Consider the following 14721-nt stretch of genomic DNA (forward strand, 5'->3'; position numbering starts at 1 on the left):
GTATTCCATTGTATAAATGTACCACATCTTCTTTATCCATTCCTCTGTTGATGGACATTTAGGTTGTTTCCATGTCTTGGCTAGTGTGAATAGTGCTCCTATGAACATTGGGGAGCATGTATCTTTTCAAATTAGAATTTTCTCTGGATATACGCCCAGGAATGGGATTACTGGATTATATGGCAACTCTATTTTTAGTTTTTTGAGGCACCTCCATACCATTTTCCCTAGTGGCTGTACCAACTTACATTCCCACCAACAGTGTAAGAGTGCTCCCTCTTCTCCATCCCCTTTCCAGCATTTGTTATTTGTAGACTTTTTAATGATGGCCATTCTGGCCAGTGTGAGGTGGTACCTCACTGTGGTTTTGATTTGCACTTCTTTAATAATTAGCCATGTTGAGCATCTTTTCATGTGCCTGTTGGCCATCTGTATGTCTTCTTTGGAGAAATTTCTATTTAGATATTCTGCCCATTTTTCAATTGGGTTATTTGTGGGGTTTTTATTTGTTGAGTTGTGTGAGTTGTTTGCATATTTTGGAAATTAAGTCCTGTCGGTCACATTGTTTGCAAATATTTTCTCCCATTCTGTAGGTTGTCTTTTCATTTTGTTTATGGTTTCGTTTGCTGTGCAAAATTAAAGCTGGTGTTTTAAATTCACATCTCCTCTCCTGTTATTGTTTTCCCTTCTACTTCTCCCTCTCTAATTCAAAAGAACAATTAATAACAATAGTATTTTTGATGATGATAATTATTATTATTTCCAGTGTAGTCCTCCTCTAGAGGTTGCAGAATTATCTAGGAACACAGGAGGTGATTTAGGGTATAATGTTAAGAAACTCAGCATCTTTCGTACTAGGAGAACCAAAGAATATGGCATTTAACTCAAGACAGGGTACTCCTATGATCATAAAATATTCTGAAATAAGATTCCAAATTATTACAATGATAAAAATCACAATTCTAGATCATTACACAGTGTGAATCATGATTTAAGTCTAGAGTGGCTAAGTGTACAAGGCCAAGAGCTAGGCTGCAATTCACAAGTATATCCTCTGGGATAGAACAACACGGAGGCTTGGACTGCTGGGAAAACAGCAGGGACTCAGAGACACTGTAGCACAGCCACTGGGAGGGGTCGGGGAGCTCTTCTAGGTTCCAAACAAGGTTCACACCTGCAGTCCAGGGTCAGACCGGGGTGGGGTATACAGCTATGCAGTCAGCAATCTTTCCCCACCCCCTCCCTGCCTGCTGACCCTCAGGAAGTCTGATAAAACTTCCCAGGAGCCCAGGAAGGATTCTGGTCACAGAGTAAAGTGGGGCCTGCTGGGTACCCCCAAGGTAAGTTATTTTCTCAAGTGCCAAAAAAGCTTTCTAGGAGACAATTTGTATGAAGAGTCAAAATGAGGCCTTAGGATGTTATCAAGATGCCAATTATTTTGACTTTCATCACTGCCCCTGTGAAAGCACAAAAAATAATGGGTCCTCAGAGGCACACTAACTCACCCCGGTACTTTAAGGAGACAGTTCTGGGAGTACTCAGGCAGTAAGAACACCAGGAAAATGCTCAGGGTGAGGGGAGGAGAGAGGCCTTTAATTGTCCTGGGTGAGCAGCAGCCATGCTACCAGCCCTCAGAGAACCACAGTAAATCCCCATCATCCTCAAAATATGCTTGGACCCTGGCCTTTCCCAGGGCATGGCAGAAATTACCACGCCTCAGCTCCTGTGTGGGGGATGCCAAGGCTGGGCTGCAGACTGTGCGATCCTGGTAGCTGGAGGTGAGGAGGGAGAGATGGCAGCTTCTCAGGAAGAAGGTAGAGGAGAAGCAGAGGGCTGTGAATGGTAAGGGGCCTGCTGGTAGCAGAGACCCTGGCTTTGGAGAGAACAGCAGGAGCTGACCAGTGATGGAGCTGCCAGGTGGGGCGTTAGGAAAAATCGCGTAAATTTAAGAAATTACTCAGAGCTGATGGGAGGTTGCAGGCCCAGAGAAGAGGGAGGTTCTTGAAGATTTCTGAGAGCTGGAGACTGCTAGGAATGCTTGTCCTTAGGGTAAGACCCAGGGAAGGTGAAGATCTAGAGAACAAGAACCCCAGAGAACCGAGAGTTGGCAAGGAGGAGCTGGGGGACCTCGGGGTCTACTGATGCCTAGTGTGAGCACACTGCACGGCACAGTTTTGCACTAAAACCAAAAACCCAGAAGGGAAGAGCCAGAGAGAGTGGTAGGTGGTATCTGGTAAATACCTGAGTTCCGGTTTCCGGTTTGTTCCCAGGTGGTCCCCACGTGCTTAAGTGGTTTGGCACTCCCAGCCCAGAAGGAGCCAAGTGTTGCACTGGGAGAGATGTCCCAGGAGATGCAAAGCAAAGGCATTGTCTGAAGGAGAGACTGCCCTGGTTTGGGGGCTGGGGGCAACAGAAGGTCTACAGCAGGAGACCAGACAGGAGACGGGACGCTGATGACCCGAAGAGGCGCTGTGGAGCACCCAGGATGAGGTGAGAGGTGTACGGCATAGCAGCCAGACCACAGCGACCTGGGTGGGTCTGGGCCATTGCCCTCTGTCATCCTCATCCTCTCTTAGTGACTTTTTCTCCCAGTGTTCCCAGGGAAAGGCTCAGCCATGCACTCAGTGTCTTTATATTGCTCTTGACTCTCCCAATCCTTGTAGCTTTAAACCTTTTAACCTAGCTGAGAAATGGATGATTCTTCCCCAGTGAAAGGAGAGAATTGGAACAGTGAAGACCAGCCCTCTTCTCGCCCCTGTTGTCAATGAACGAGTCATTTCTGTGCGGTGGGGGAGGGGCTAGGCCAGGTGAGAGGGGACGCCTGCTCTGACCTTCTCTCCATTACTTTCCTTTTTTTTTTTTTTTTGGCACGTGGGCCTCTCACTGTTGTGGCCTCTCCCGTTGCGGAGCACAGGCTCCGGACACGCAGGCTCAGCGGCCGTGGCTCACAGGCCCAGCCGCTCCGCGGCATGTGGGATCTTCCCAGACCGGTGCATGAACCCGTGTCCCCTGCATCAGCAGGCGGACTCTCAATCACTGCGCCACCAGGGAAACCCCCTTTCTTTCATTTTAACTCCTTCCATCCTTCTCCCTTGATGACTCCTAGGTCATGGAGATCCAGAGTGTATTTTTGTCTAAATCTCCCCAGTTGAGTTCTTTTGGGAGCCACTGTACCCAAACATTGGAATGGCCACCAGGCTGATGACCTCCATCACTCAGGAGACTTAAAGAATGAACTGTAATCTGGGAATTGCACACGTAGGCGCACACAGGCTACAGTGGCACACTTCCTGTCCCGTCAAAGAAGTACTGGTTTAGTACGGTAAACTGCATTTTGGAAGTGTTTCACTACTGAGATGATGCAAATCAAACTGACTAGGAGCACAGACCCTGAAGCTGAGCCTGCCAGCGTCTTACTTCCTTTACCCAGTGGATGGTCCCACTTAAAGAGACCAACAAGACACAGGCTCCATCCTCACTTTGCAGTCTCCTGCTTAGAGCTCTGGCTCTTAGAAAGCAGCCAAAGTCAGCATAGTGAACTAACCGGTCATCCAACGTGTGTGTGTGTGTGTGTGTGTGTGTGTAGCACGATTGATCGATAGATCTAAATACGTTTTAGGTGTGTGTGTGTGTGTGTAAAAATACATAGATAGAAAGTTTTATCAAGTGCCTGAGTGTCTCATTTAAAAAATTGATGCTCTCTGGCTCCTTTGCATTTGTGACTACACAGAATCTGACAGTGACAGGGGTGGGTCAACAGAGGATCAGACTCTTGAGTGGCTAGCTCCTAATTCACCTAGAAAGGGCAGTTTCTGGTGATGAAAAAATAAGAGTCAGGGAGGCAGAAGACCCAGGTTTGGTTTCAGCTCTGCTTTTTTGTGTAGCTGTGTGATTGTAGGCAAAATGCTGAACCTGAGCCTCAATTTTCATCTTGGAAAAATCAGGGTGACTGTGTGTGTGTGTGTTGTCCTAGGAATTCTTAATATGCCTTCCAGAATTACAAATGCTATGACTATATTAAAATTGACCAAGTTTAGGAAAGTTATTGATTTTCCCCTGCTAGTTACCACAGGGTTAGAGAAGAGAGCAGTTCACAACCTACCTTGCTTTGGGGTATAAGAACGTTTACAGTGACGCGTGAGGCTAGCGGATTTGCATTATACTGAACTTCTCCAATGCCTGGATCAGGAGATAGAGGATGACTGCCACCCTCACGCTTTCCTCTCTAAGAGGCTGGCATCTGCTAGAGATATCCTGGACCCCTAAGAGACAGGAACAACTGAAGCTACAGGGCAATGACCCAGACTCTCCTCCAGACAGATTCCTGTGAAAAAAGGGTCCCATTTCTTTGATATAATAGAGACATCTTGAGATAAAAGGAGGCTACATACTTTGAAGGTTCTCTTCCACTAGTACACAGTGGTTCTCAAATTTGAATCCCATCAGAATTTGTCACAGGGCTTGTTAAAGCAGATTGCTGGGCCCCACCCCAGAGTTTCTGCATCTGTAGGTCCTGGGCAGGGCCCCAGTTCTGCATCTGTAACAAGTTCCCGGGTGTTACCGATGTTGCTGTTCCAGGGACACCACTTTGAGAACTATCAAGAACGATGCCTAGTATTCACTAGAACAGTATGCTCTAGAACAGTTATCAAGTATTCACTCAAAAGTGGAGAGGAGATGGAACAAGAGAAAGTAGCTTAAATTTTTTTTAAGGTGTTAATTAGTCTGTAAGAGTTTACCTTGAAAAAATCTTAATGCCGAAATAGCTCAGGCTTTAAAACCAGCTTTTGAAATGTGTTCGTATACTAAAGGTTACACATATGAAAAGGAAATCTACATGCCTTTTAAAATGAGTCATTTTCATGAAAGACACCTGGCTCAGAGGAACTACCGATTTCACCATTTTGGCACTTAACTTGGTGTTTTGCAGGGCCTGAGGGAAATGCGTAAAAAGATAAATCACATAAAACCCTGTATGCCGCCCTGACAGGTGTCAGTGAGGCTGAGGGGTGGGGGTGGCCGCGTGGTGAGAGGCAAAAACACTGCCATTAGGGTCAGTAGTATGGTTTCCATCTCCCGCCTCTCCCAGACAGGTAAGGGAGACAGAGTTAGCCCTTCTCTCACTTTCTGAAGATTCCCTTCCTCACGTTTCAAGGGATCATCTTGTAATTCTTGGATTCCTTTTCCGAATCAAATAAAGACACATACGCATCTCTGGAGGAAAATGTCTGTATTAAAAGCCAAAAAAACACATAAGTACAAGAAGAAACGCCCATCTGGCCACGTCACTGGATAGATCGACTTGGAAAAAGGTTAATAAAGTTCATTTTCAGCGGTAACAATATATCAGTGTTAAATCATTCCCATGCCTCCTCCCCCTTTTAAATAAATTAAAAAACAACAAACTTCAAATACTATGTTCAGATACAAAGAGCTTCCCTTACTACAGCAATAGCAATTTGATTTTTTTTACTAAAACTTTCATTTAAAACAGTTATTAAATATATAAAACAAATACACAGGATTTGGTCATTTTCTGCCATGAATATAGGGCACGTGGGTGCGGGGAGGAAGGAGGGCAGGGGGACGCAAAGAGGGGAAAGGGCCCCATTTCCCTCCTCTCCGTCTTCCAAGCTGCGGATCTCACCCTGCAGGGCAAGGGCTTGCATCTGCTTTTCGGAGCCAGAAGCGCGGCACAAACCTGGCTTTTCCCACACGCTGGGGCCTCTTCTGCGGACCCCTCCCCGGAAGAACTAACGGTCACTACTGCACGAAGCACACCGGCCGAGTCTCCCGGCGGGAAAGGCACCGAGAGCGCGGACATAGGGAGGACAAGGGGAGGAGTGGGGCGGGTCACTTGGTCGCCGCTCCCGAGGTGACGGCCGCGGCTGCGGCTGCGGCGGCGGCGGCGGCGGCGGCGGCGGTGGTGGTCCCAGCGGGTACGGCGGCGGGGGCGGCGGCGGCGGCGGTCCGGCGCTGCTCCATGCCGTTGGGCAGGAAGCCGGCGATGATGGGCACCGGCCAGATGAGGGCGGCCACGCTCCACACGACGATGACCAGGGTCATGAAGCAGGCCACCAGCGTGGACTCGATGGGCTTGCGGTTCAGCCGCCAGCCCGGCTCGCCCTGCAGCTCCTCCAGGCTGAAGTCCAGGCAGCAGAAATGCAGCGGCTCTCCCTGCAGCCACAGCGGCCCGGGGGGCTCGGCTGCGGGGTAGGCGGGCAGCGCGGTGGGCGTCCCGGCGGTGGCGCCGGCGGGCCGGAGGCGGCCGGGGCGGCGGCCGCGCACCCAGCCGCAGCCCACGCAGAGGCGCAGGTCCTGCTGCGCGCCGCCCGCCGCCAGCCCTAGGTGCTCGATAAGTAGCGGCGGCCCGACTCGGTGGAAGGCGGCGGCGAAGAAGGCGCGGCCATGCGCGTTGGTGGAGAAGAGGAGCAGGTCGCACTGGAAGCCCCGCGGGCGGCCCCAACGCACGAGCAGCGAGCTCAGCATCTGTCGCTGCACGCTGATGTTGCACGGCGCCGCCGCCTCCTCCTCCGGGCCGGGGCGCTCAGGGGCCCCGGGCGCAGCCGAGGCCAGCAGCCGCGGGGCGGCAGGCTCGTCCGCAGACGACGCGTTGACCGAGGCGTTGAGGGGCGCCCCGAGGAGGCCTGGCGCGTCCGCGGCCCCGCCGCGGGCGGGCGGCAGCGGGCAGGCGGCGGCCAGCAGCGCGGCGAGCAGGGGCAGCATGGCCTGTGGCGGGCGCCTACGCGCGCAGGGCAGGCGGTGGCTGCATGGCGCGCGGGAGACGAGCCGGCGAGCGGACGGCGGGACCGCGGGGACTGGCGGCGGGCGGAGTGAAGACGCTTCGGGCCCCCCTCAGCCCACGGGGGCGGCGCGGAGGCGGTGGCGGCGGCTCGCTTGGCGCGTTTCCCTCCCGACCCGTTGGTGTCTGGGGTTCCCCGCCGCCCCCGACGCGGGAGCCCTCGGACGGCCAGGCGGCTCTGCTGGGCCCTGCGCTCGCCGGGAGCAGGATTCCCCGACTCGGCTCCGCCTCTCGCGCGCCTCGCCCCATCCCGCCCCGCCCTCCGCCCGCTAGGCTCGGAGACTCCGGGGAGGGCGGGGTTGCACGCGCCACGGCGGGAGCGGGGGCGTGGTCGGGCGGGCCGGGAGGGGTGTAGGCTGCGTGCGGGGGTGGGACCCCGAGGCCTGCGCGTGGGCCTGGAGGGTCGCTTCTGTGGCTGTTTTCCGATAGTTTGGGGTGGGGTGGCTTGGCCCGGCTCGCGAAGCTTGCGGACGCGCCCTGGCGGCCCCGCCACACCGCCGGAGTCCAACTCCAAGCGGCGAAGGCACTTTGAGGGAATGGCGTCCTCGGAGGGAGGCTTTTGTCACGCCTGAGGCGGGCCTGAGATGTCTCACCTTAGTGCTCACCTGGACCTCGCTCCTTTTACAGAAGGTAAAACTGAGGCGGAGATAGGGGGAAAGACTTCCCCAGGCCACCCCAAGAGCCAGAACCAGAACTCCTGGCCACGAGTGACTCTTAGGTCCGGAGAGTTTGGCGGGTTTTTAATGTACCTCCAACACAATAGATCCACTTGGTATTCTCACAGCAAGCAAACCCCCAAATTCCAAGAACTCTATGGAGTTGGGGTTGAGAGGGTCGGGTGGGAATGTGTGCCCCATAACCTTGCAGCTCTGGGGTTTCCTGATAGGGACTTTCACTCCCAGGAAACAGCTCCTCATGTGCAAGGCCCTGTCTGGCAAGTCCAATGAGCACGTATTTATGAAAGATTTGTATGTAGAGTCTGTTCAAGGGAAGATTCATCTCCGTTAGGATATTAAGTGGAGGAAGGCCTGTCAAGAATAACGTGCCAAGATCAGATTTATATTTTAAAAAACACTTTCCTAGCAGTTTGGCCTTTTACACTTGGTAAGAAAAATTCACTGATGCTGCTCCAAGAGAATACCCCTGTGGTTTGAAGCCAGTGTGCTCCGTGAGCACCAGCTATTCCTGAGTCTGAGAGGGAAGGGGTGGAGAGAGCAGAAACAGGCCATCGCCAAAATGGCACTCCGTCTAAACCAGCTCCGTTTCCTGAACAGAACTACATTGCTAGGCTTCGTGGCTGATTACATTTCTGGCAGAGTTATCCACTGTTTCTAACAATAAGTCAAACCAGGTTGAGGGAGATGTAAAAACAGCTCCAAAATATAGGTCGCAAACCTACCTGCCTTCTTTCCACTTGGGCAAGTTATTATTCTGACTTGGCCTTGGCTTCCCAGTCTGAACGGTGGGGTCAGTGGTACCTGCCTTGCGGGGTTGCTGTGATCAGTGCACTCAACCCAGTGTCTGTCCATCTGTTCACAGAGGTGCTCACGCGTTGGCTGATGAGATGTAGTTCCTATCAGTCTAGCCCGAGCTGGCTGTCTGGAATGACCCTTGGTTTCTACAGAAATGATGAATTTCCTTGAGGGGATGGGACTCCCTTTTGTTTAAGCCTTCGTCACTTTTCTGCTGGGAAGCAAACTACCAGAGAGAACAATGTGAATTTTCGTGCTTTTATTAAAAGTTAGTTTTCCCTTGAGACTTGCATGTCAGGAACAGAATTTATTGTCTGATATGGCAGAGCTGTTTTAATCTGAGCCATGTGGCTGGTGAACAGCCCAAGAACAGGGGCCTCAGGTAATCTTCAGGGCTGAGAGAGGCCCAGTCTTCAAGGGGTGGGTTTTGAGTCCACTGTCTTTGACAGTAAGTGATGCTCTCTAGGGTTTCAGCCAGAGGTGGGAGCTTCCTGGCTTTGTCTGAGCAGCAGGGAGGCAGCAGCAAAGGAAGAAGACACAGAGCCACTTGGGGAGCCAAATAGTTCGCTGCAAAGCTGTGCCACCGTTGCCCTGCGTCCTAGGAACCTGAATTCTGCCCACTTTTCCAGCACGTGTAGGACTCCAAAACCTTACCCTCGTTCAGAGGGACAACCACACAGTTCTAGATTGATTTGCTGTCTTTAGGGGCAATTGGAATTTGGGAAGATAAGATAAAATTACGTTGTTTTCGGTCTTGTTTACTTCTGTGTTTACCAGCAATGGCAGAAGCACTTGAGCACAGGGTCTCGAGAGGCTGTGTTTGTTGATTGGACAAATTTGCCTGTTTGCTAATAGCCACCATTTATTTAGTACTTTCCACATGCCAGGTGTTTTACACACATCATCTCTACTCTTTAAAACAATCCTATGGATGTGATACCTATTTTACAGTGAAAAAACTGAGGCTCAAAGAGCGTGAGTAACCCACCTGAGGCCCCACAGCAACTGGTGGCAAAACCGGAATATCAGTTCAGTGTCCACTGACTCGAAAGTTTGTGCTTTTCAAAGAACTAGTTGTGTCTTGTCTTACTGAGGTTGGGTTCCAAAGTCTGTGCGTAAGTTAAAAGAATATATGGTGTAATTCTAATTTCATTTTGATAAAAACTTTTGGTCGAGTTTCTTTTTAAAGATATATATATAACCAGCATATTATAACAGCATTAGACAAAGATTGGAAAACAGTGGAGGAAACCATTAGAATCCCGGCTACCTGATTCTTTACTTCTCTGCCTCTGCATCATTATTCTTTTCTGCAATCTTTGTATTCTCTAAATATGCAACTAATACTTAAAAAAAAAAAAAAAGGGAAATTGAAGTCCCACTACCTTTTACAGCCATTATCACTTTGTGTTCTTCCCTTCAGCCCAGAGGGGATCTGGGGTCCAGCCAGGAGCATAGGGCACTCAACATGCAGTTGCTGACTGAGTGAGTTGGCCTGCTGGTTAAGAATTCTGCCCAAGCTACAGGCGGAGACCTGGTTAAGTTGTCTGGCTCCTGGTCCCTTCTCTGATCCATCTCCTACCACTTTCCCTTTCCCTCACCGGCTCTGTTCCAGGCATACTGCCTTCCTTGCTATTCCTGGAACACAGCAAGCAAATCCAGACGCAGAGCCTTTGCCCATGCTGTTTCCTCTGCCTAGGATGCCATTCTTTCTGATAGCTATCTTGCTTGCTCCCTCCCTTCCCACAGATCTCTGTTAAGATGTCAGCTTCCCCAGAGAGGCCTTTCCGGACCATTCCTGTAAAACAGCACCCATTCCCAGCATCCCCATCCCTCTCCATCCTCTTGTGCATGGTTCCGTGTCTTCCTGGTACTTATCGTCAGCCGTCACACTGTAGGTTTTTCTTCTTTGTTTAATGTCTATCCCTTCTTTGGAATGCTTGCTGCCTCAAAGCAGGGCTTTATCTGTTTTGTTCAATGGAACAGTGCGTGGCATATAGTAGGGGTTCAATAACTAGCTGATGAATGAGTGAGTGAATTTAATAGACTGGGCCAACGCAGCAGGCAGGATGTCGGGGAGCGGTCAGGGAATTGAGATGGACAGAGCCATGCCAGTTCCACAGCAACAAGACTCACGTAGCCCCTACCAGCCTGCAGGCCAGGAGCCGCCCACCTGGCCCTGCCCTGCCCGGGACTGGTGGAGGAGCCAGGTCCCATGGGGAACCACCTGGTGCGGCAGAGTTTGGCCTGGAAGACTGAATTGATCTCGTAAACCCTGACACTCAGCAGCACTGAGGGACATGAGTCAGGGCAAGCTGAATGACTAGGAAGAACATCCCAGATGAGCCCAGACTTCCCTTCTATCTAAGGAAGAAAGGCAAACGAGACTCCTTCCATCTCCTCAAGTCCTATCATTTTTATCAAACGAATGGAAGACTTTGATAAATCTCTGTTTTGTCTATAAAATACAAATAGCAAGTTCTTCTACATGGACTGTATTGTTAGAAAACAATCATGAGGACTTCAAAGAAAATAATTAGTAATGATGCCCAGTTGTTTCATTCTTTTCATTTCCTGTGTCCTTCCCCGGTGTTAGCTAATTTTTCCTTATGCTGCCTACTGAAGTTATAATTAACAAAAAGATCTCCCTGGGTTATTTGAATTCCTTTCATCTAACGACCTCAGAGTGCCACAGGTACAGTAATTTGTTAGATATGATTACCACACGCTGTAGACTGAGAAGTAAGCAAGAACCACAAAAGAATCGTAAAAATAGGACAGGAAAGAGGGGCTTAGAAACCAGTGGTTCAGCTATACCAGAGTCACTGGTGAAGGCTGTGGTAGTTGGGTTGGCATGTGTTTTGGTGGGGGGGGCACTAGGAAATAGGGGAAGAATTCTTTTCATTCCAGTCCCCCTGAGAAATCCCATTTCTCAGATGGGAAACTTGACTGCAGGAGCAGCTGAAGAGCTGGGCCTTTGTACCAGGCACTGGGGGAGGGCTGGGGGCCCCCAGTGTTCAGGTGATTAGAGCCTGACCAGTCCTGTGCCCTCTGCTTCCAGGCTGCTTCGTGACCTCACCGGGTGGCTCATCCAGATCTCCAGGGTGTGGATGTTTATTCTTCCTGATCACTGTGGTCAGAAGGGAGATTTCCCTCCGCATACTTCTGGCAACAATTATAGCCCACACAATTCATTTGGCAATTAATCGTGGGCTGCCTTGGGACAAGGCTGCTGTGGCCAGCTCAAGCTGTTACTAAGACAATTCAGCCTGGTGCATTCATTGTTTGCTTGTGGATATCCTCTGTGCATGGTGGGCAGGGCCACTGCTGGTATTTCTTTTCTGTCCAGAGACCCAGACGTCATGCTGGGCTTCTGGTAAGATTTCAGCGAAGACTTTTTGAGGCAATAAGAAGCTTGTGCTGTTATAGGAAGATGGAGAGTATCTAAGAGAGAACTGTGAGGAAGAAAATGGTGCCCAGGTGATAACATATGTGAAATAATTTGAAGGGGAGAGAAATCCTGCCAAGTGAGACCCTCTTTTGGGTTTGGCCTAGCATTGGTACCTTCACCAGATGATAACTGTCCCTTGACAGACACTTACTGTGCTCCAGGCACTGTGTCAACCACTTGAAATGCATCCCTGCCGTAGTCTCCTGAGAAAGAGATTACTGTGACCATTTTACAGATGAGGTAAACGGAGCCTCGAGGGATTAAGTCACTTATGCAGAATCACAGTCTTGGAACCAAAATCCAAACCTCATCTGACAACGGTGTTCTTAATCACAGCCCTGCTAAATGGTCTCTGCCATCACCGACAGCCTTGTGAGTTGGAGGTTATTGTCCTGTTTTAATGATGAGGAAGCAGGTGCAGGATGTCTGGGCAGTTGGCAAAGGATGGGTCATCTGCATCTCTTCAGCATTCCAATTATATCTAGCCTACACTCAGTCCCAGTTCATAAATTCCACCAATACTGAAATTCTGGAGGATGTTTTCCCAATCTGGTGCATCCTTATGGATGGAGCCCTGGATTCCCCATGCCTGTTGCTCTGCCTCCAGGGCCATCAGGGCTCCTGGTACTCAGTAAGTGCTGGTCAGGAACCTGGGATTCAGCAGGGACTGCTCAGCTGCGCAGACATCCAGCCTGGAGCTCCTGAGATACCTGAGAGCTTTCAGGTATGACGTTGATGGATTCTAAGATAATGTATTCACAAGTTACTTGGTGAAATATTCAAGAGGTATTGACTAAACCCCATTGATGGGGATAGCAGAATAGTTTCTGTGAAAAAACCGCCATTAAACACTTATTTCCAGGGTGAGCATCTGTCAGGCAAACTGACTGAAACTATCTTTTAAAAACTTTTTTTTTTTTTTGGTAATATGGTGATGTGCATTTCTAAAACTTTGGTGCTGCTTAAAGTAATTTCTTTTGGAAAGACAACCCTTAAAGCAAATGATATTTTGTTGTTCTTTTTTTTTTTTTTTTTGCGGTACGCGGACCTCTCACTGTTGTGGCCTCTCCCGTTGAGGAGCACAGGCTCCGGACGCGCGACGCGCAGGCTCAGCGGCCATGGCTCACGGGCCCAGCTGCTCCGCAGCATGTGGGATCTTCCCGAATCGGGGCACGAACCCGTGTGCCCTGCATCGGCAGGCAGACTCTCAACCACTGCGCCACCAGGGAAGCCCTATTTTGTTGTTCTTGTATCCACCTTATAAAAAATTAAAATGTCATTTAACATTTATAAATGTAAATTCTGAGAATTTCAGTATGGCAAATATGGGAGACAGAGCTGGGTCATCAGAGCCAAGGCAGCTGAAATGTTCCCCATCAAGCAGTAACCAGCATCATAAAAATTTACTTCATGCTGCTTCAAAACAGCACCAAACACTCCCTTCAAGTGAAATCGTTGGTGTTCCGTTTCCAGAGGTAGGGAGGAGACGGAGGAAGCAAGAGCCCATTTGGAGAGAGCCAGGAACATTGGAACACATTTGTCAAAATCTTTCATGCCTTCTCACTGCGCCCCCTTCCTGCTGGATCTACTGGCCCCACATGCAGGGGGACATCTGCCACTTGCCTGGGCATGTCCTGTCACTCAGGGGTCCTGCCTGGCATTGCTTTCGTGTTGAGTTGGCCTCTTGGTCTACCCATTCTTTCTCTATGAAGGTCCCCAGATTTGGGGATTTGAGAGAGTTGTGACTATGAACATGGCCTTCGGAGCTGGGCATACCTAGACTGGATGCACTACTTTACTGTGTCTCGGTTTTCTTGTCTGTGAAATGGGCCTAAGAGCTGCTCTCTTCTAAGGGTTAAATGGGATTCTTATTGCAAAACAGCATTCAGTGAGAGTGGCTAGCACTTTGGGTTCCAGAAACATGGGCACGCAGCTCTTCCTCTCTCCTTACACTGCTGTGGAAATGGATGTATTTGCACCTGCAGGGGTTCATCATTGTATGTGGAAAATAAAGAAAGAGGGATGGCTCCTGGCTTAAAAGAAGCTAGTGTACATTCCTGTCTACCCGGAGCCATCCCTAGTAATCAAGCACACTTGGATTCCTGTGGCCATGAGAGTTGGAAGGGATCGCAGAGGCCACCTAGTCCAAGCTCCTCGTTTTATAAATGGGGAAACCAAGGCCCAGAGATGGCTGCTGGCCTCACCAAAGATCACAGTCTGGTTGGCAGCAAAACCAGGGCTGGAAGCCAAAACCCATGGCCAACTGGCCATCAAACATGGCACCTCTCTAAGTACAGTCTGTTGCAGTGCTTTTACAGCTGCACTTTAAAAATGAGGTCCAGTTGCAAAGTGAGAGCAAAGAGCCTTTCTAATTTACTTAGAGAAGAAGAGGAAAATAATGGGCTTTATAATTGCCAGAATCACACTCCTAACTCTATTTACACGATGGAGGATTGATTGTGTGGGCTGAAAGTGTCAGCACACTTGGCAAGCTTCCATTCTGATGCAATTAAGCCTTTCTCCTTCCAGCTCTGCTGAGAACCTGGGTCAGGCCCCAGGAGACCCCGATGTGAGTGGAAGCCCAGGCTGAACCAACCCCACCCTTAAGTCCTGAAGGAGTCCATGGGAATAGGCAGGAACTTGGAGCCCACTGTCCAAGTGAGGCCACTGGGGCCATCAGGTCATGCTTCTTCCTGGTACCCGGGCTGTTGGCCAAACTCCTGCAGTCCTTTGCATGGTATGAGAATCCCCAGGTGACTGCCTGCTTGAAGCTATGTACCAGGGTCACCCAGAGCTGGCTGTGCCCTGTCCTCACCATCCAGGCTGTCCCCTTCAATGGCAGTCTTCATTTTGATGGTGCCTCAGTTTGCTTTGCCCTGTGCACTTTGGAGATGTGAGCTGTGAGCCCCTCCATGGAAGAACCCAGTGCTACCCTGGAACTGGGCCTGTGGTTCCAGCCCTGTCCACCCTAGCCCAGCATGTATCGCCCTCTCTGG

At 50.2% G+C, this 14721-nt stretch overlaps 1 protein-coding gene across 1 annotated transcript; it reads right to left on the bottom strand.

Moving 5' to 3' along the window:
* Positions 1–5749: 5749 nt before the first annotated feature.
* Positions 5750–7030, bottom strand: TMEM158 (transmembrane protein 158). Its single transcript, XM_022573408.3, has one exon. The coding sequence runs from the start codon at positions 6724–6726 to the stop codon at positions 5854–5856; it is 873 nt and encodes a 290-aa protein (XP_022429116.1). The 5' UTR covers positions 6727–7030; the 3' UTR covers positions 5750–5853.
* Positions 7031–14721: the final 7691 nt, after the last annotated feature.

Source organism: Delphinapterus leucas, chromosome 10, assembly GCF_059928025.1.
Source record: "Delphinapterus leucas isolate spDelLeu-1000000601 "Yukka" chromosome 10, BTC_Dleu_Yukka2, whole genome shotgun sequence".
In the NCBI taxonomy this organism is placed as follows: domain Eukaryota; kingdom Metazoa; phylum Chordata; class Mammalia; order Artiodactyla; family Monodontidae; genus Delphinapterus; species Delphinapterus leucas.